Source organism: Melitaea cinxia, chromosome 28 (assembly GCF_905220565.1).
Source record: "Melitaea cinxia chromosome 28, ilMelCinx1.1, whole genome shotgun sequence".
NCBI lineage: Eukaryota > Metazoa > Arthropoda > Insecta > Lepidoptera > Nymphalidae > Melitaea > Melitaea cinxia.
Window position 1 is genome coordinate 8,432,972 of NC_059421.1, and position 23,154 is coordinate 8,456,125.

The following is a 23,154-nucleotide window of genomic DNA, read 5'->3' on the forward strand; positions in this document are numbered from 1 at the left end:
TGTATCGTTTATCTATAACAGTCGGCTGTTACCTATAACACAAGCATTAAGTTTCTTATCTTATCTTAGGACCATACTGATATATATATATGTAACCGTCTAGTGCGGGTACTACGAAATATGTTTGTATTAAATTATTATGTTTAAATGCATTAAATGTTAACTAGCAGTAAGTCTTTCCTTTGGTTCCTATATTTAATATTATTATATACTTAAATATTTATCACATACGAACTTTAGTGTATGTTGTGTGCGTGTGTATGTCACTAAACTCCTCCTAGACGGCTGGACGGATTTTGATGAAATTTATTGTGCAAGTTCAAGGGAATTCGAGGATGGTTTAGATTCATAATTTGGTTCACTGGAAAATGTTTATTTACCTAATTTTTCATTTATAAGTAGTTGTTAATTTTGGAATGTTTTAGATTGGATACGGTAGCCTGCGCTACCATCGCAGCATCAAATATTTAATATTATTCTATTTTAATTTCAGTTTGTCTCGACTGTTGGTGCTGCGATCAAATTGAGAAAAATATTTGAAATTTTGTGTTATAGCAAAACAACGTTTGCGGGGTCAGCTAGTATATATAAATTAAGGGTGTACACGGCAGAAGTAAAAACTTCATTGTAAATACACTAAACACAGCGACACAACAGCGAAGAGAAGCTTTCTGTATCTTTCTCGCTCGGGTACACTCGTTGGCCTCAAGTTCACCCGATCGAGCCTTTCACCTCAGAGCGTGACGGATCAACCTAACTTATTACCTACGAAAAAATGAGTGTGCGGTGCGCCAAAAGAAGTTTTCACTTCAAAAATGTCGCATGTCTAGTCGTGTGTCGTTAAGTCGAGTAAATAGTTGTGTGTCACTGTGTTGAGTCATGTTGTTGTCGTGTCGTATCACAATGTCGTGTGTCGTGTCGTATCACAATGTCGTGTGTCGTGTCGTATCACAATGTCGTGTGTCGCTGTGTCACGTTATCGTAAGGTGCGGCGTCGCCCTTGGCAGCCGGTCTCACCGTCCAGGATCTCCCGCTTCATCTGTCCGACCTGCGCGCGTATCTCCCGCAGCACGTCCTGCTTGAAGCTCTCCCACTCCGCTGCGCTCGCACATCCATTGTCGTTGCCGCCGTTTACTTGCTAAAAGTTGAGGAAAAGATATTTTTACAACATATAACATCATAATGCGGCGCAGATTCCAGCGTTAGGTCCGTCACGCATTCACCAGCTTACTCAAGTCAGGCGTGCATACAGAAGTTTTACTTCAAAAGCAGGTGGAGCCAAACCCTGAATGCTGTATCGGTCAATTCCTACGTAATCAGCAGTAATCCTGGACAATTTATTGGCTTAAGCTATTAAATTAAGCCAATCCGTAGAGCAAGAATATTGAGAAGGAGAAGAAGGAAAAATATTGAGTGTACTCTCTTTGTCTATTTTGGAGTGCAAAAATGTACATATATGAAGAGCGCTGAGACGCACAAGCAATTAGATTGGAGTCTGAGAGAGCTTATTTGGGACTTCAATAACGCTTGTCTTCTGGGATAGCTGGGTGCAATCCAGCAGTAAGCTGTGTCAAAAGCGCGGGGGAGTAGACATGAAGTTGGGGATGGAGAGATTAGCGGCACCCCCCACTACAGTTCTAATGGGCCTACTTGTGGCTCGATCCGATAGTGGAAGCTCATCCCCAGGTAGTTAGGTAAAAGAACGAGAAGGGATGTGAGAAAAATGGAGAGTGAGGGTATGAGGAGGAGGAATAAATGAAGGAGGAGGGGTTGAAAGAGAGAAAGAGACAAGGAGGAAGAATTAAAGATCAAATTTGATACTGAGATATATCGCGAAGGAGAGACGTCAGTCAATGGACAGTCAGTGCAGAGTCCCTTATGCTCAAAACGGGTATTAAGCACAAGACCAGAAGCTAGACTCTATTGCAAGCCTACCTTCAGTATGGTCTCCTCGCTGGCCGAACCGAACCGCTTACGGGCAGCACGTGGCGACTGCGCTGGCGCTGAGTTCTCTGCATTTGCTGAGGACAAAGAGTACTTTTAGTATTTATTTCGCTTCAGCCTGTAATATCCCAGTATGGAACATATCCGCCAACCCGCATTGTAGCAGTGTGGTGGATTAAGCTTCTACTACATGGAGCAAGAGCCCTATGCCCAAGCAGTGGGATGATATAGGCTGAATGAAGGAATGAATATAACAATACCATGGATAGGGACCGAAGATCTGGCGGTGAGGGCTGGATGAGGATTGCGAAAAACCAGGATGTCTGGGGCGTACTTGGAGGGGCTTTTAAACTTAAAATGCTGAAGGGAGATGGGGGAGATGACAATATAATACATACGTGTGTTCCCGTTACACGCAGCGGGTAACCGATGCGGGAGTGTCGCCGACCTCTCCCAGGACTTCATAGGTGTGGAGCTGGTTGAACTTTCCGTAGACGACTCCTGGAAATATAATAAATATATACATGTACTTAAGTTTTAGAACTTTCAAGGCAATTTAACAACCATTTTATTATACTATAAAAATTATACAAAAGCGATCCACCTAATGGTAACAGGTTGTCGTAGCCTATAGACGCCTGCAACGCCAATAGCATCACCGCGCTTTACTGACCCTACTTCCGACCCTGTCTAGCAGATCTACGTTATAACAGGAATATTGCTTGAAAATAGTATTATTTAGCTGTGATCTTCTGTTAGGTTGGGGGGTATTTCCCAAGATGGACTGCTCGAGATTTGTATTTAACACACAACAACTTCAAAAACGAACGTGTCATACGACATTGACGTCGGGCCGTACCTCGTTCCGGTCGAGGTGCGCCAGGTGCGCCCTGCGGCGCGCCAGCGTGCGCTGCATCTCGTGCATCATGCAGTGCAGGTTGATTACACATTGACGTCGGGCCGTACCTCGTTCCGGTCGAGGTGCGCCAGGTGCGCCCTGCGGCGCGCCAGCGTGCGCTGCATCTCGTGCATCATGCAGTGCAGGTTGATTACACATTGACGTCGGGCCGTACCTCGTTCCGGTCGAGGTGCGCCAGGTGCGCCCTGCGGCGCGCCAGCGTGCGCTGCATCTCGTGCATCATGCAGTGCAGGTTGATTACACATTGACGTCGGGCCGTACCTCGTTCCGGTCGAGGTGCGCCAGGTGCGCCCTGCGGCGCGCCAGCGTGCGCTGCATCTCGTGCATCATGCAGTGCAGGTTGATTACACATTGACGTCGGGCCGTACCTCGTTCCGGTCGAGGTGCGCCAGGTGCGCCCTGCGGCGCGCCAGCGTGCGCTGCATCTCGTGCATCATGCAGTGCAGGTTGATTACACATTGACGTCGGGCCGTACCTCGTTCCGGTCGAGGTGCGCCAGGTGCGCCCTGCGGCGCGCCAGCGTGCGCTGCATCTCGTGCATCATGCAGTGCAGGTTGATTACACATTGACGTCGGGCCGTACCTCGTTCCGGTCGAGGTGCGCCAGGTGCGCCCTGCGGCGCGCCAGCGTGCGCTGCATCTCGTGCATCATGCAGTGCAGGTTGATTACACATTGACGTCGGGCCGTACCTCGTTCCGGTCGAGGTGCGCCAGGTGCGCCCTGCGGCGCGCCAGCGTGCGCTGCATCTCGTGCATCATGCAGTGCAGGTTGATTACACATTGACGTCGGGCCGTACCTCGTTCCGGTCGAGGTGCGCCAGGTGCGCCCTGCGGCGCGCCAGCGTGCGCTGCATCTCGTGCATCATGCAGTGCAGGTTGATTACACATTGACGTCGGGCCGTACCTCGTTCCGGTCGAGGTGCGCCAGGTGCGCCCTGCGGCGCGCCAGCGTGCGCTGCATCTCGTGCATCATGCAGTGCAGGTTGATTACACATTGACGTCGGGCCGTACCTCGTTCCGGTCGAGGTGCGCCAGGTGCGCCCTGCGGCGCGCCAGCGTGCGCTGCATCTCGTGCATCATGCAGTGCAGGTTGCCGCGCGCGCCCGGCCCGCCCGCCGGCTCCGCGCTGGGCGGGGAGGCTTCCCCCGGGGGCGGCTGCTGCTGCTGTTGTTGTTGCTGGGAACAAAGGCAGATTTTATTATTTGGATTTAGCTCCCTATAGTACGAACTCTATTTAAAATACCGTTGATGCGATAAAGACACGGTACCTTCGCCTGCCTCTTGAGCCTCGCCTGCTGCAACTGTGCGGCCAGTCCGGTGGGGTCTGCGGGAGGTTGAGGGGGTGGAGGCGGCGGCGGGGGGCCGGGGGGGCCAGGCGCGCTCATCGCGGCGGGGGGTTGTGGCTGAGGGGGAGGGGGCGGCGGAGGCGCCTGTGCTGCCGGGGTCGTCTGCTGCTGTTAAATAATATATCATTATTTTTATGTCAATTTCATTTATATGTTTTATATACTTACATATAACACACATATTTTATCGACATTTTTTATTGAGGTAGGGCAAATAATATTTAATATCACACACAAAAAAAAAAAAAATAAGAAATATTTACCATCAGTTGTGGTTCACATAAGGTGTTCGAATAACTGCGTTTCTTCCAATGGGGGATTCTATAGATGTGATTTCGTTCCACGTGAAAAAAAAATCTTATTTCTTTTTAAATTTGACTGTTTAAATAGATGCGCTACTTTGACAGATTCATTCCCAATGATATCTTTGGGTATATGTCTTTGTGATCTTTAACACCTAGACGAGAACTCCACTTGAAGAAGCGCAGTTTTACACCATCGATAGATATTTACCATCGGTGGAGGTTGCGGAGCGGCCGGCGGTGTTGGCGGCGCCACCGGACCCTGGAAATTAAGCAGATAATATTAGTATCATAAAATATTTGTATGTAAACAAAGAATGCCTTTGTAACTATCCTATATACAAAACAAATAATATAATAACATATAAATACAATTTCTAGCTGGTTAGACTGCATATATGTGTGTACAAACTCAATCATAAATTTCGGTCATAATTTGTTTCGGATGTTTCTTAATAGATGGCGCTATCAGTATTTTACGTGACACTAACATTATTTGTGTAACAAATTTGGTGGAGGTGAAATTTGTATACCCTTGAAATATACCATTGGATTACAAGGTTTTTTTTTTTTTAATTTACAAAGCTAATTGCATCCCTCGTAATGACCTGTCAACACCTAGGTGTTATACATTGTGTCACTGCTCCGTCATTTCCAATGAAATGTAGAGATGAAAGTTCACGTCTAACTAGATACGGTTTAATACTAACATAATTATTAAATAAACTGCTACCGACAAGAACGAGTTCTATCTTATTAGAAATTAAATTAAAAAATTATATCTCACATTGGCCGGGGCCGGTGGAGCAGGCGGCGCGGGTAGGTTTTGGTGGGGCGGCACTGGAGGGGGCGCGGGGGGGCCCGCCGCCGACAGTGACATGTTGGGGGGCATCGGGGCGCTGTAACCAATGTTTTATATTAATAATAACACTTTACTGTACACCAAGCAAAAAATAAAATAAGCAACATTAACAATAGTTAGTAGAAAAATGTACAAAAGTTGGCCTTATTGCTAAAAAAAATCTCTTCTGGGCAACCTTGGGGCAAAGGAGATGATATAATATTAAAGTTGTAGGTTTCAGGTGTACAGTTCCATCTTATAGACAATAATTTGAAACAACTTAATAAATACGAATCAAAAATAGTTTTATATCATAGGCACGTATTGTATTGTATTGTTGTGTGCTCGGTTTTCCGCATTTAGATACAAAGGTGGTCCGTTATGCGTGAAAAGAGGGCCGGCTAATTCAGCCAGGCCAGCTCCTCCCAAAAGCTCAGAAGCCTCCTGGGGCGTTCACAGGCCTCTCGGAGCTATCATAGGCACATAATAAATAGAAAAATAATAGCACTATTTCTTTAATCATTTCACTATGTAATAGTCCACTCTGTGTATTGGTCTTTTTAATTATATATTACACCGACTATTGTGGGTTCGATTCCCGCCTGGAGCTGGGTGTAATATTTATATCAACATATTATTTCCATATATTTTTATGAAAATAAATTAATTGTAGCAGTCGGCTGTTACTTATATCACAAGCATTAAATTTCTTATCTTAAAAACAGACGATTATGTGCGAATGTTATAAAATATATGTATATGTTATAATATATACGTCCACCACTATATATATGGGGTATTCCATGCCAAATCGAACACTTTTGAACCCCGACCTCTTTCGATCCGGCCAAACGTTTTCTATTCTTTCCTACCTTTTGAAAAATATTTTTGAGTTTTTTAAATTTTTTTATCTAACCCAAGAAAAGATCTGAATTAAAAAAAAATAGCTTTTTATTTTCAAAAAGCCATAACTTTTTAATAATTGAGTCTTTTGTTTAATATTTTTTTAAAGAATTTTTCGAAGAAGACAGAAAAATTTAATATGATCAACTCTATGAAATTATCGCTTATTTTTTTTAATAAAATCGTTATTTTTTTCGATATTCGCCATTTTTATTTTGTTTCTAAAAAAAAAACTTCAATTAATATTACAATTATTCCGTCAATACCAGTGGGCCGATTTTTTCGCAATTTTTTTTTATCTAATTAAAATACACGGGTAAATGGAACGGGAACCATGGTTGCTGTAAAGTATCCAAACCGTCGGGCATCTAAAAAACTTAATAAACCGCGATAAAATCCGAAAAAGTTTTTTCATTATGATTCTCAAAAAATGTATTTTTCAAAAGGTAAAAAAAATGGAAATCTTTTGGCCAGATCGAAAGGGGTCGGGTCAAAAGTGGTCGATTTGGCATGGAATACCCCATATATCTATATATATATATATATATATATATATATATATATATATATATATATATATATATATAGTGGCGAACGTACTGTTGTTTTTTCTTTTTTTTTTAAATTTAAACATCCATAGGCTCTTGAGTGCCCATGCCTTTTTTATTTACCTACATTTTAATTTTCAAGCGTTGAGGCGTATTAATTCCAACATTGCCTGCTTCAAATTACGAACTAAAGCTTATTTTCTCTAATTCGATGGTGAGTTCAAAACTGACCGTGAGAGATATATATACCTATAAGTTTGTAGTCGATAAAAATCAAACCACAAATAATGTTTTCAAAATAATGTTTGTTTTTTTTTATAGTTTTAATGACAAAACATAATAATGTATCATTCGACAACCGACAGATCCTTTCTTTTTTAAATCTAATTTTTTTTTTTAATATTCAAAATTGACAGTTCATAATAGATAGTATCAGTAGATAATCGCGCTAACGAGCCGGTAACCTCCGTGGTCTCTGGCGAGCTTGCGGTGTCGCTCGTGTTGTCCGCGTTACATCATATATTTATGTAGGTTAATAATAATTTTCGTACTGTTATGTTAGTAAGTCGGTGTAATGTTGTTTGGTAGAGATGGGTACACAGGTAGCGGTCGGCGTGTCAGTGAGTGTAGTAGTGTGTGAGCAGTGTCGGCAGCGGCCGGTACCTGTTGGTGCGGTGGTGCGTGTGCGGCGCGTGCGGCGGCGCGTGCGGCAGCGTGTGCACGCCGTGCGGCGGCGGCGCGGGCGCGGCGGCGGCCGCGGCCTGCGGGCGGAGATTGTTGCGTTACTAACTCACATCAGTAACCATTACAAAAAGCCTTTATTCGAGCATTAGCTTTACAAATCGACACCAGCAATTTATACTAAGCTAACTCTTAAAAATGAACTTTACAATAGAGACTTATAAAAGGGAAAAACGTGACACCTTTTATATTAATTAAGAAACTTATTTGAAATTTGGTATCTTTAATAGTTAATTTATTCATTGCAATTTCACAAATTTTTTTTATTACATATAAAAACACATTTAATCAAGTTCGCATTAAAAAACAAACTTATCGAAAAATCGAATTGGCGTAGTATAAATTGTTGGTGTCGAAATGTATACATGTAACATAGTCAAAATTATTCACGCATATGGCGTTTCTTGACGCCGCGTTGGCGCAACGGTTACAGCTATGGATTGTACCTGTTGCGTTGGCGGTTGCGGATTCGATCCCCACTCATGACAAACATTTGTATTGGCCATACAGGTGTTTGCCGTGGTCTGGGTGTTTGTGCAGTCCTTGTGGGTCTCCCCACCGTGCCTCGGAGAGCACGTTAAGCCGTCGGTCCCGGTTGTTATCATGTACACCTGATAGCGATCGTTACTCATAGTAGGGAATATATCCGCCAACCCGCATCGGAGCAGCGTGGTGGATTAAGCTCTGATCCTTCTCCTACATGGGGAAAGAGGCCTATGCCCAGTAGTGGGATATTACAGGCTGAAGCGAACCTATTCCATTCTAATCTCTCCCTGGCCACCCTACTCCATGTTATGCCTATCTGACATCATCGTTCCAAGTTTTTTGCTGTCTACCTCTTTTTCTTTTACCTACCCTTGGATACCATTGTATAACTATTTTTCTCCACCTGTCCTTTCCTCTGATCACGTGTCCCGACCAATTCCATTTTAGTATTTTTATATTTAGGGCTACATGCTGTATCCTAGTCTTTTTCCTAATCTCGATATTTCGTTTTCTTCACCCCTTTTTACTCCTATCATACCTCTCTCAATTGCTCGTTGGCTTATGGTATTTCTGTCCATTGTGTTTTTTGTTAAGGCCCATTTTTGGTTGCCATACATTAAAATTGGTGAGATATTACTATTATTTTATTGTAATGTGTATATTTTTGTCTTTAATTACTTCTTTTAGACCCCACTACCTTTTCCAACTGTTTGCTATCCTTCTGTCGATTTCTTTATATATATTATCATTAAGTGATATCAGCTGTCCGAGGTATATATATATATATATATATATATATATATATTCATCTACATAACCGATTTGTGACTCACCTACATCTGTATTGCTTTTACATCGGTTATGTAGATGAATATATATATATATATATATATATATATATATATATTCATCTACATAACCGATTTGTGACTCACCTACATCTGTATTGCTTTTACATCCATTGCTCATAGCTTTTAATTTTTCGGGATTTAATGTTAGTCCTACATTTTCACTCCCAGATGCTAGTTCGTTTAATATGACGAGTATGTTTAGGTCGCTTGGTGTTTTTTCGAATAATACAAAATCATCAGCTAATCTTACGTGTGTTAGTATGCATGCGGACGTCGATATTTAAGCGCAGATTTTCCTACTCAAATTTTCTGAAAAATCATTTCCAAAACAGCGGAGAAAGATTTTGGAGAGAGAGGATCTCCTTGTCTTACTCCTTTTGAATCTCAGACGTTTGCATGTATTAACGAATCAAATGCTTTACTTTAATCGACAAATGACGAAAGAGACAAACTTCTTAGCATTCCATGGATTCATCGTGCGGGTGCCGGGTCCATCGTGTGGCAGAAGGAGAAAAGTTCCCAAGACTTGCGACCTAGGTGTAGGTTTAAGGAGGCCCCCTTTGAGATGAGCATCAACGCTCACCTTCACTGCTCGAGTTTCCCGCCCTGCCTAGCCAAATTTGGTAGGAATCTGTTAGTGCAGCCTTAGACACTCGTTCTAAAATAGAACTTACTGCAGTTCTTGACAGGCCAAGATCTTTCAAAAGATTGTAGAGATATTTTGCGGGTATACCTCTCGCTCCTACTTCTTCCGCGTATAAATTAACCACATAACCATTTTTGTTAAGCTCGTTTGTTAGTTCGTAATATTTATTTAATTATATTGTGTGGTCTATAGGAATGTTGGTTTCCCACGGTACAGTGAGCTCTACTAGTATTATATACTTAATTCATCTAGAAGAGGAATATGTCAGGTCTGGATGACGAAACACCAACATCCTCTGGGACATATAAGTTGATGCTCAATGTATTTCTCAATGATTTGTCTAGCAACATGGATATGATCAAGTACTGAGTAGTCTTTTCTTAAATCTGCCCGTTCTGTTTGCTATTGTTCGTCAACTTTTCCTTCCATTAGTTTGAGTATGATCATTGCAAATATTGTGTAGAGGTTGGACATCAAACTTATGGGCCGATAATTTCCAACATCATACTGATCACGTTTTTGTACAGAAGGATTATAGTAGATTGAGTCAATTTGCTGTGGAATCTTTTCCGTGTTGATGATGTCATTGTGGTAGCTTTACTTTTACAAACATAATAATTTATTTTTAAAGTTTTAATTTGTAAAATGACGATTCGAAATTGCTCTTGGGGCCTATTTGAATAAAGCTGTTTTTGATTTTGAAAATTTCACTTAGAATAGGTATTATTGTCTGTTTAACTTTTTTTAATATTTCGTTGCTTATTCCGTCAGGTCTAGGAGCTTTATCATTTTATATCGAAACCGCCGCCTATTTTGTTTTTCTTATAAAATTTCCTTTATTTTTGTTATACAAATATTTTAAATTATACACTTAATAACGATTTATAAAAATAAAAATACAACACGAAAAAAGTAAAAGACTATACAACGACAACAGAACCATCAAATCAGAATCCATAGAGAACTTACCTGATGATGATGGTGCGGCGCGTGATACTGACTGGGCTGGTGTTGCTGATGCTGCGGTTGATGTTGTTGAAGTTGTTGATGTTGCTGATGCTGTTGGTGCTGCTGATGTTGCTGGTGAGGCGCGTGGTACTGCGGTTGCTGCAGTATCGCAGCGTCCTCGCGCGTCATCGTTCTACAACGATAGATAACATGTACGAAATTGAGAGTAGTAGTTTTTTATATAATAAGGCCGACAAACAAGCGTACGGCTCACCTAATGGTAAGTGGTTACCATAGTCTATAGACGCCTGCAGCGCCAAAAACATCACAAGCGCGTTGCCGACCCTACTCTGACCCTCCCAGAAGTCCTCTCGTAAATATTTTCATCACAGGAAGACAACTCTATTTGAAAGTAGTATTATTTTATCTGTGATGTTTTGCAAGGTCGAGGTACTTCCCCAGATAGACTGGTTCAGATTTTGAACAGGATATTTCTTTCTGTGCCTTACCTCAATAAAGTTTGAAAAGATCCCATAGTTGATGCAGTTCCACCAAACGTATATGAAATATATTTAAGATGGATCATCATCATCATTACAGCTTATACAGTCCACTGCTGGACATAAGCCTCCACAAGTTTACGCTAAAAATAACGTGAACTCATGTGTTTTGCCCATAGTCACCACGCTGGGCAGGCGGGTTAGTGACCGCAGGGCTGGCTTTGTCGCACCGAAGACGCTGCTGCCCGTCTTCGGCCTGTGTATTTCAAAGCCAGCAGTTGGATGGTTATCCCGCCACCGGTCGGCTTTTTAAGTACGAAGATGGATACATTCTTTTTTTAAATAAATGCCTACAAATGTTCTTAGACTAAAAAAACCATTAATCTCAAACTATTTATCTAATAACCATTATTCCAATCTTGATAATTGTACAGTAAATATTTAAAGCTTTTCCGGCTAAATTAGTATGAATCAAATCACTACAAATCACAAGTAGATTGTGAGTAGTACTAAGTGTTTGATTTATGATTCATTCACATGAATAGGATACTAATTACATACAACAGTGACTCTATTGACGGATTATTATTATCAATTATTTTTAATTATTTTTTATAACAACTTCGTTCTCATTGTTTATATCTTTTTAATTATAATTTTTTAAATGTCTCTTAAAGGCTAAAATATGTACAGAGGTATGTATGTGTACATCTTCCGCTACTATATACAAATACCATCGCTCAAAGGACGGACAACAAATAATATTCTAAAAAGAAAATAAATACTTTTACTACAACTGAATTAGTAAAAGAGCTTGTAGTGAACATGAAGGCGACGACGCGTTAGCGCAGCGGTAATAGCACTGGCAGTTGCGCGGGCGGTCGCGGGTTCAATTCCCGCTCGCGACAGACATTTGTATCGACCATATAGATGTTAGTCGTGGTCTGGGTGTTGTGTTTGTGTATTGTATGTGTTTCCGGACCCCCAACACAGGAAAAAATCCTACTGGGAGATCCGTTGAGTGTGAAGCGTTTATTAAGGCTTAAAAATTTACAAGTACAAAGTTCGAATATACAGTTTTTTAGTATTAATAATAATTATGCAGTAATAATGTTATGTTGCTATTATCACCTTTATCAGCAGTCAGATATATAGCGTGTGTGACCTATGTATGTGTGTGCATATTTCTAACCTGTAGCCCATATCCTCATCGTAGTGCGTGTTATTGTGGCCGTTGTACGGCACTGGTGGGTTCGGCGGCTGGGGGGGAGGCGGTGCCGTATTGTTGACAACTTTGTTCGCAAGGATCTAGAAAAAAAACTATTTCTATAATAAATGGCCATTAATAAGCAAAAATGGCTTTGATCTTCGCTGAATTGCTGGAACTATTCCCGCCCTAATAAAAGCATACACTTAGATTCAAAGATTTTCAGGATTTTTGGTCTTAAGGCTACGTATAAAATATGAAAAGGGTTAAAGAGTACGGTGGATTAAATCTACTTTTTTTAACCGATTACTATGTAAAATTTATTCATTGAATCATAGTCACTTTTGAACGACAAAGATCTTTAATTAAATTAAAAAAAAATTGAACTATGATTTTATATGTGATTAATAATTGCGATATTGTTAAAAAGTTCGTTTCAAAAACCCGCACGTGAGAACGACATGACCAAATTTTTGGTTTTCACTTTTCGTTATACTTTTTACTTCCTTCCTTAACACATAACCGTGCGAAGCTGCCACGGATGTTATAAACATCATTAATTGACTAAACTTTTTAATTAAAAATGAATCGCTGAATGTGTCACTAAGGGAAAAACTCAAAGACGACTGGACCAAATTTGCTGATTCTTTGTTTTCAATTTTTTTATACTGCGTAGAAGGTTCTTATGGAAAGAAAAATTAAGAAAATTTCGCAGAAAATTTCGAAAATAGCATATCAAGAATAATTACTAAATATTTGGTGCCGTTTTGTCCCAGGTAGTAGGAAGAGACATTACTAGGGGAAAGTTCCGACAATATTTGTTTAAAAATATATACTACCGATTTACATACCCCAAAAAAAAAACTATATTCTTTATTTAAGTAAAAGATTGCTTATATTGTAGAAAAACCAAAAATTTATTATTATTAAAAATAATTTGCAAATCACAATTTTCAGTAACAACGTTCGTTGTTCGTACAATTTACTCGACTTATAAAGTATGACCTAATTTAGTCTCAAATACGTTGGCTTTCAAACGTCGTGACTTTTATTTGATTGTTTTTTGTCTGCCAATAAAACCGGCATTCGTGTTTTATTGTGACAGATTATATAAAATTGTTGGCGAATAAGATCTCTGTAGGTATGGTTTTTTACTTATTGTTATGAAAAAAAAAATTGACCTTTTAAATGGCGCGAGTTTTTTGACAATTCACTTGATTTACTGTTTTAGTTTGATTCAAATGTCTAAAAAAATGTTACTTAATACAAATTCAAAATTGTACTAGTATTAATATAGTTCGCCTATTTCTAGATAAATATAGCTGAGTTTTTCGCCATACTACGTACGACGTAACGCTATTTTTTTGCGAATACGTCTTTTTTTGAATTTTCTTTAATGCAAACCTTGTCTTGACAATAACGAACACAAAAAAAAGTTATTATCTGATGAGTGCAGTCGTTTGAACTTACGCGCCTACGTACCTTTCGTTACCTTTCCTTTACTTTTACTTATATATAGATCAGTGGTTCTTAAACAGTGGTCTGCGGCCCACTGGTCGTCCCTAGTAGCACCTGACGTGGTCCGCAAAAACGAAACGTAGTTATTTAGTATAACTAGGTACCCTAAATTTTATCTACAAATAATGGGTAGTCTGTAGCAAAACAGATATTTTTTCAAAATGATTCCTCGTGAAAAGGAAAAGGTTAAGAACCACTGATGTAGACGGAAGATATTTTATTTTTTATTTAATTATTAAGTTGAAATATATAAAAACATATCACTATAAAATAATATAATTGTGTTTGTTCGCAAAGGAAAAAAACCGACTTCGTAGGTAGACGATAAAATAATCAAGTAAATACGCATTTTTAGATATATCTCGAAATGTACTTTTCAGATCTCTATCAAATTTAAATAGGTAGGTAGTTAACAGGTAGGTTTTAGTAGGTATAAGTAATATGTGACAAGCGCCAACCTTCGATTAAAAAAATAATCACCAAATTCAGTCTAATCAGGAAAAAGTTACGAGTTAACATACATTTAAAAAAAATACACTCGAAATGAGAACCTCCACCTATTTCGGGAGTCGGTTAGTGATAAATAAAATTCGATACACGAACATACCTCCAAAGTATGCATCATTGCTCTTGCAAAGCTGTCTGCATCCTCCCTGCATGAGAAGTTCAGACCGTAGACGTGTCGGGCGTCGCGCCATTGGTGAAAAGTGGCGGTCGCCTGGTTGTACTTGAGACCGCGGACGATACCGCAGTTTATCACCACCTAGAGATTTTTAATACGACCAAAATATATTACATACGTTATGTTGTAAAAAAGTACATCAAAAGTTATCTTATTGATGTAAGAGCGTAGCAGGAAATATTTTACTCAAAATTTGCAGCAACCCGACAGACAACGACGACAAACGTAACTGCCTCTATTTTAAAGATGATTACAGCTAAATAAGTCTTCAGAATGACCGTCGAAAGTGGACAGTAAGGTGACTAGAGGTTCTGGGGGGATTGGGGATTGGGTCGGCAACGCGCTTGCAATGCTTCTGGTGTTGCAGGTGTCTATAAGCTACGGTAATCGCTTACCATAAGGTGAGCCGTACGCTTGTTTGCCGACCTAGTGACATAAAAAAAAATATTTTTATACCACTAAAGTGGCAAACTGCGGTAAGCCTGATGGTAAGATGGAGAGAGTTTAACTGAGGGAGTGGACAATAGGAAATTTTCTGCTCAAACATAGAGCAGCCCGACTGGGGTAGTACCTCGACCTTAAAGAAGATCACAGCTAAATAATACTGCTTTCAAGCAGAGTTGTGTTGCTGTTAGTGAGTAAGGTGAAATTTTCTGCTCAAACATGGAGCAGCCCGACTGGGGTAGTAAGTCAACCTTAAAGAAGATCACAGCTAAATAATACTGCTTTCAAGCAGTGTTTTGTTGCCGTTAGTGAGTAAGGTGACCAGAGCTCCTATGGAGAATTGGGGATAGGGTCAGCAACGCGCTGTCGATGCTTCTGGCGTTGCAGACGTCTATAAGCTACGGTAATCGCTTACCATCAGATGAACCGTAAGCTTGTTTGCTGATATAGTTATATATAAAAATAAAAAAGAGCCTGTGGATGCCTGCAACACCAAGAGCATTGCCACCTCTACTCTAGACCTGCTCAGCTCTGGCCACCTTACTCTTAGCTGTGATCTTCTGTAAGGTTGATTGCCCCAGTCGGGGTGCTCAAGCTTTTAGCAGTGTACTTCCCGCTGTGTTCTACCTCTATAAAACGCTTAACCAGTTCCTAAAAAGTTACGTAATTCTACTCACCTCATGATCGTTCAGTTTCCTCCCCACCACTCGGAAGGTATTATGCTGCGTGTGATGGTATATGTGGACCTTGGAGAGGCCGGAGCTCGAGCCCGAAGGTACCCATCGTTTCATGGCGTCGTCGTACACCATGACGGATGCACGCGCGCTGCTGATCGACTGTTCGCTGTGGACAAAGGAAAGATTCCTTAGTATTGTATATTTAGCTGAAGATGATAGGGGAGAGAGGGGCTTGTTGTAACATTTTTCATGAAAACTAATATATCTTGAAATCTATTGATTATATTGCTACTAAATAAAGATGGATGGATGCTGTAACTCTTCCTCTACCCAATAAAGTAAAAATAATACCATAACTATTAGTCATTATTTTACAATCAATTATTTTCTAGAAGAAGTGCGGTGTTACAACTTACCTCGTGCTTGGGGCAAGTTGTAACATCTACCGGGGCAAGTAAATGTCAATTTATTTTTATTGATTTTATATTTTAATTTAAATATTATTAATTCTTGTATATTATAATAAAATTATATTTATTTGACTTGTGAGAGTATAAATTCGGTGACTAAATAACATGAATAAGTGTGATAAATGCGCTAAAAATATTACCAAATGAAGTCCAAAACTAGAATGTAACAAATGTGGCAAAATGGTACACAGTAACACTACATGTTCAGATTTAACGAATAAGCAGATTACCGCACTACGCACAACAGAGAATCTGGAATGGACATGTCAAGATTGCCATAATTCCTCACTAAGACGAAGTTCATTCTTTACACCCAATTATGATGATGATGTGAACAACGATGAATTACCTCGTGATTCACCAAGCCTAGCAATGAATATGAAATACATAGTAAAAGAATTAACAAAAGAAATAGAAAAATCTATACAAAGAGAAATGAAAGATTTTATTAAAACGTTACAATATCAAAGTGACAAAATGGACGAAATAGTGGAAAATATCGATTTCTGTAAACAAACAATTCAAGAATTAAAAAAAAAAAATATAGAATTATTAAATAAAAACTCTAATTTAGAAAATAGAATTAGAGCCTTAGAGCAGATTCAACAAGAAACAGAACAAAATAAACTAAATGATCAGTTAGAAATTTTTAATATACCAAATAGTGAGATAGAGGAAACAAAGGTTATTGTTGAAAATATAGCAACAAAACTAAAAATGCCTTGCAATGATATTATTCACATAAATCTAAAAAGAAAAACAAAACAAAACGATTTCCATGGAACAGTACAACTTAAAATGAGAAATGCGGAAACAACACAGAAATGGATAAGTGCATCAAAATCTACCAAAATACTATTAAAAGAGCTTGTAGCCAATGAACATAAAATATCCTCTAATAAAACAGTATTTATGAAAGAGTCCCTTACACCCTATAATAAAAATCTTTTATGGAATGCTAAAGATAAATTAAAGGAGACATACAAATTCATATGGTGCAAAAAAGGAGTTATCCGTGTTAGAAAAAACAACGACAGCCAACCAATAATTTTGAGGACATTAGAAGATATAAATAAGCTTATTTGATAATTTAAAACTATTTTTTTTTTTATTATTATTATTTATTATAATTATTATAATTTTAATATAACTGTACTAATTATTATAAATTTACATAATAATGGATGAAATTAATAATGAAGTAACTGAAATATTTAATTGTTCAAATTTGAATGACTTTCTAGATTGTTTATCAACTAAAAATAATATAACTTTGTCATGTATTCATGTCAATATAAGATCAATGATCAAAAATTTTTCAGCCTTAGAACAAATAGTAAAACAATGTAATATAGTTTTAGATATTATAGTTATAACTGAAGCAAATATTTCGGACTCCATAAGTAATATGTTTAACTTAGACGGTTATACAATGCACACAGCATTGCGTAAAGCGCGTAAAGGAGGTGGAATTATTATATATATTAATAAAAATCTTAAAGCGACTGTCAATAAGCCAATAACTAATAGTTTTGAATGTATTTTAGCGTCTATAAAAAAACCAAATAATTATTCTGCAAAACTGTGTTCAATCTACCGTCCACCGAACAATAGTAAATGTTTATTTATTAATGAACTAGAAAAACTTGTTAAGAATATAGACTGTAAACACGAACTGTTTTTAATAGGTGATGTCAATATTGATTTAAAATTAGACAGTCCTATTAAACATAGTTATAATAATATGATGTCTAACTTAGGCCTAGTGTGTGGGATCTCAGATTACACACGGATAGAAATATCTCGTAATAAAATTAGTAAATCTTGCATTGACCACATATATGTTAAATCACGCACACTAGACATTTTAACAACAGCACTTGACACTGTACTTTCCGACCATAGAATAATTGCAATGACGTGCCTTAGTACAATACCCATACACGACAATAGAATAAAAAATAAAATTATTATTAAAAACGACCGCCTAAAAAGCCTTTTAAAAAATATTAATTGGAAAGCAATTGAAAATATAAAATGCCCGTTAGAAATCTACACACAACTTAATAAAAGAATTAATGATTGTTATGATAAATCAAAAGTCGAAATAAAATTAAACACCAATCCGAAGCGTACTCATAATAATTGGATAAATGAAAGTGTAATCAAAGCATGTAAATTTAGAGATAAATTATATAGAAAATGGAAAAAAGATGTTAATAATATGATATTAAGAATTGAGTATAAAAAAGCAAGAAATTATGCTAATTATAAAATAAATCACTTTAAAAATAAATACTATAAAAATGAAATTATTAAAAATAAAAATGACCCCAGAAAACTATGGCAATTGTTAAATACACTTACCGGTAGGATAAAAAAATCTTTAGATGAATTTATACTGCACGCCTTCGATAAAAAACATGCCTCGATCAAAGATATTTGTAATAATTTCGCAAAATCTTTTAATAGTAACGTTAAAAATATATTAAATACATGTCAAGTACCGTTACTTGACAAAAATATTTATAAAAATTCAATTGATGTTACATGTAGATTCATTAAAGCCGACAATTGTAATATATCTAAAATAATAAAATCACTCAATACTAAAAAAGCACCCGGGATAGATAATATTCGCGGAGTTGATATCGTAGAACTATGTGAAAAATTAACTCCAATTCTTGTGAAATTTATAAACGGTAGTGTCATGTCAGGAATGTACCCTAAAGATTTAAAAACAGGTACTGTAAGACCTATAATAAAAAAAGGAAACTTTGACTCATATGACAATTATAGACCTGTAACTATTTTACCAATAATTGATAAAATAACGGAAAAATACATTCATCAACAAATTCAAAATTTCTATAATAAAAATAACATATTATATAGTAATCAATTCGGTTTTCAGCCAAAAAAAAGTACTACACAACTTTTATCAATATTTTCAAATTCTGTAAATAAACATTTGAACGATAAAAAGCACATTTTAGTAATATTTATAGATTATAGCAAAGCATTTGATACTCTACAACATAACATTCTTCTTGAAAAATTAGAAAATAACGGAATCAGGGGCCCACTTCTAAATTGGTGTTATAATTATCTTTCAAATAGAACATATCGCGTTAAAATTACTGATACCCTCAGTGACGAAATAGCAATAACAGAAGGAACTGCACAGGGTTCAGTTTTAGGACCCCTTCATTACTTAACATATGTTAACGATCTTAAAAATGTTGTAAAAACCTGTGAAATGTATCAATATGCGGATGATACATGTCTTCTGTCGGCCCATCATGATATAAAACAAGCAATTAAAAAAATTCAATATGATTTTGACCAACTTTCAAAATGGTCCCATGATGTTGGCCTAGTAATAAATAGAGAAAAAACAAAAGCCATCTATATAAGTTCAACGCAAAATAGATTCTCTGGGGACATACAAATCACTGCACATAGCCATCAATGTTTTCATAATTCATATACTGGTATCTGCAACTGTAACCACATTGACTTTGTTAAAACTCAGCGTTACCTTGGTATTACTATAGATACTAACCTCAATTGGAAAGAACATATAAACAATGTCTGTGACAAATTACGTGCCCTTTTAGCCAAATTAACCATAATTAAACCCAAAATTCCATTCTCAATACTATTAATGTTTTATAAATCTTTAGGTGAATCTATTATATCTTATGGACTAAGCACCTACGGTCTTACATTTAAATCACATCTCGATAGAATCTATCATCTCCAATTACGAATCTTAAAAACAATCGTACCCATATACATAAGAAATAAATACAAAAACAACGCATTGAAATTATTTAACTACTGCAAAGTAATGCCAATACACACTAAAATAAAATATACATTATTAATAGAACAATATTTTAATTCAAACATTCAAATAAAAATGAGTCACTATAAACTAACAAGAAATATTACAAATCACACATTAAAAATACCTAGGCATAGTAATTTTTATGGAAAACGTACGCTTGAATATATTATTCCTTTCCTAATAAATAATCTGCCATCGAATTTAAAAAAAAAAATTCAAAAAAATAACTATAAAAACATATTTAAAAAATTCTTTTTAGAACAACTTAAAGAGACAGATTGACATGACCGCATTTTTTTTTTTTATTATGATTATTACTTTTTTTTTTTTTAACCACTTAATGTTATTTTTTTTCTTTCCAATTATATTCACATGTATAATAATCTATATTTATATAGCTCTATATCATATTTTTATGTTAGTAAATAATATAGTATGTACTTTAGTATTATTACTTTAGAAACACAGTGCACTGATAAACTACCTATTCATTGTTTTTGCTGCACTGTTTATCACATAAATTGTATCTTTTTTTCTTCTGTAAATAAATAAATAAATAAATAAATAAATAAGTAGTAACGACAAAAAAAACGACACTAATACCTGTAATCATTTATTCTTTGTTTATTTTTAGCAAAATTGACACCTTTTTAAAGTAGGTATTATGTAATTCTTATCAAAAATCAACTCAAATAGACTTTTAAGTAATCAACGCCTAAAAATTAAATAATTAACTGTTTTATGTACTTAAACACTACTTATAATCATCATTGCACTTTTATATCACAGTAAGTAATTAAATTATTTATATCTAAGGTATGCTTCGTAATTATCTCTTTTTAATATCTATCTAACAAAGTATTGTACTTATATAAGAATCAACATTTGGTAGGTTTCATAATTATAATGAAACCTATTTAATATATAATTATTTAATATAATTAATTAAATTCAGTCTTCATCTGAGCAACAATTAATACAAATGAAAGAAATAGTGTCTCCTGTAACACATCCTACATGTGCCCACATCTTACAAATGATACACTCTACCCAATCTTCTTTATTTGAATCTGTGTAAGCTTCACCACATACCAGACAATATGTATCTATAAAGAGATACGTGACATAATCCGAAAGTCTGACTAGCTTTCCGAATACTGCATTTTTTTTGTAAAACTTTAGCTGCCGCTAACTCGTACACTTCTTGGCTTTGTGTTGCCCGCTCTGACTTTCTTTTATACACCCTCATTCTAGAAGAACATAACTTGGGGCATATTGTAACACGTTACATCAAGCCTGGAATTTTGTTACAACTAGCCCCGGGTTTTTGTTACAACTAACCCCATGGTATGATTTTTAACATTTATCAACATAACTATTTAAACAATTTAGCAACCTTAAAAACTGTTACACATTATGAAAGATAGATAAATTTGTATGTAAATAAGATATAGAAAGTCTGAAATTAGTCGATATTAATAATGCAAACCAAAATTTTACGACAGTACAATTTTATATTACCTGGCAAAAATGATGCGCGTGCACAATTTCGCTCATTGCGCCGGCTGGCGGGACACTGGCTATGGCAACATGATGCAGCGCGGTTTATAGGTTAAATCGAGTCAAAGAAATGCGTTGATAAAGTTTAAGATCCTAGTGAAAAGAGCCTGTTACTACTTACCCCTGTTACAACAAGTCCCTCTCTCCCCTACTCTATTACTATCACTGTTATATCATTCTCTTTAACTTAAAGACAATATATATATATATATTCATTTTTTTGCTAATCTAATTCTTTACGAATATTTTATGCACTATAATTGTTTTTGTATTTTTTTTAGGTCTTGTTAGGTACGCACCCACTTGATAGATTTAAAAAAGACATGTTAATTTAACAATAACTCATTATATTTACAAAATAACAAATTATCAGCCTTTTGAATCAACAAAACCGTAAATGTATTCAACGAATACGAACCACCAAAATATTACAAACACGCAGTAACAAATATAATATGTCAAAGGGCCCAATAAAACATATTACTACATACAGAGGCCTTATAAAAAAGCGACATAAAAATAAAAGATCATTTATTTCATATTCACGTAACATCTCGTAAGAAGCTCTTCATAGCGAACGCGGTTTACAACCGCAATAAAAAGAACGATCGATTTACATACACATCTGTAATAAATAAATTATAATTAATTTTGATATAATAATAATAATAATAAAAATAATAATAATAATGAAAATAAAAGTAAATATAATAAAATAGTAGATTGTAGATAACAGTATTTTTTTTCCATTTTCTACAATCTTTATTTACATAATTCCTGGTATGGAACAACTTACAAAATTTCTTAACACAGCAAAATTCTTGTATTTTATACGTATAGTGTATTGTATCAGCCGTTTACATAAACAATAATACTTATCTCTGATTCTGTTAAGTTTACGCCAAAATACTATCTCTGAGAAACAAAATCAGATAAATGATTATTATAACAGCCCATATACCTGTAAAAACCCTACGGCTGAGAAAGCCTAACTTCTAATAAATAACGACTGTCTCAAACAAAAAAGAACTTGTCTAATCCGATCGATCATTCACCTAAAGCTTTCAAACATTCTCTTAAGCTTAATTATATTAGTAAAGGCACAGACACGACCGCATCATTGAACCGTAATGCATAATGTACAACGCAACGCGCTTTGTGTGAAGAGCCCTTACACCAGCTTCCTACAGATACTACGTATCGATTTGTCCCGAGTGCGGTGTCGACGCGGGTTAACCAACCGTTTGAGATTTTCGCAAGGGTTATATAAGCCACTTACGTACGGTCGATTTCGAGTACAACATGACCCTTGTAAGCCCTTTAAAAATGCGTAATTTACCGGCAATGACGAAAGAAAAATTACATATTTAAACTATGACTAACTTAATAATAATTTGTTTCGTGTGGTTGAATTTAAAATGAAGACAGACAAGACATTTGTCAATTTGTCTCCGCTTAAGTTGCTAGTCTGTTCCCATATTTTTTTTTATTACTAGACCATCCCACAGAGGCTGATTTGACCCAAAAAGCTGGTCAAAATTCAAAATTTATAAATATTAGAAAATTTTGCTACATAGTCATAGATAAGGACATAATGAATGATATACCGTAAACTTTCATTCACTCTTGCTTCGTTAAACATATCAATCAATCGTCATTTTACCGTCTCGTTTAGATCGTCTTTGTTCTATACGGTTTGCTGCGAAAAACAATTGTAATTTATATTTTATTTGAAACAAGATTAAGTGAAACTGAACTTTTTTATACAA

General features: G+C 36.5%; 1 protein-coding gene across 1 annotated transcript in view; it reads right to left on the reverse strand.

Moving 5' to 3' along the window:
• The window catches only part of LOC123667505 (protein enabled), a 33,610-nt gene that overhangs the window by 531 nt on the left and 9,925 nt on the right, over window positions 1–23,154 (reverse strand). The window contains exons 2-13 of the mRNA XM_045601395.1: window positions 15,503–15,668; window positions 14,307–14,462; window positions 12,167–12,282; window positions 10,496–10,667; window positions 7,466–7,563; window positions 5,298–5,409; window positions 4,722–4,772; window positions 4,131–4,316; window positions 3,874–4,038; window positions 2,343–2,445; window positions 1,936–2,021; window positions 1,018–1,138 (exon numbers count right to left, since the gene is read on the reverse strand). Coding sequence (XP_045457351.1) covers window positions 1,018–1,138; window positions 1,936–2,021; window positions 2,343–2,445; window positions 3,874–4,038; window positions 4,131–4,316; window positions 4,722–4,772; window positions 5,298–5,409; window positions 7,466–7,563; window positions 10,496–10,667; window positions 12,167–12,282; window positions 14,307–14,462; window positions 15,503–15,668 — 1,532 coding nt within the window. The remainder of the gene's footprint in view (window positions 1–1,017; window positions 1,139–1,935; window positions 2,022–2,342; window positions 2,446–3,873; window positions 4,039–4,130; window positions 4,317–4,721; window positions 4,773–5,297; window positions 5,410–7,465; window positions 7,564–10,495; window positions 10,668–12,166; window positions 12,283–14,306; window positions 14,463–15,502; window positions 15,669–23,154) is intronic.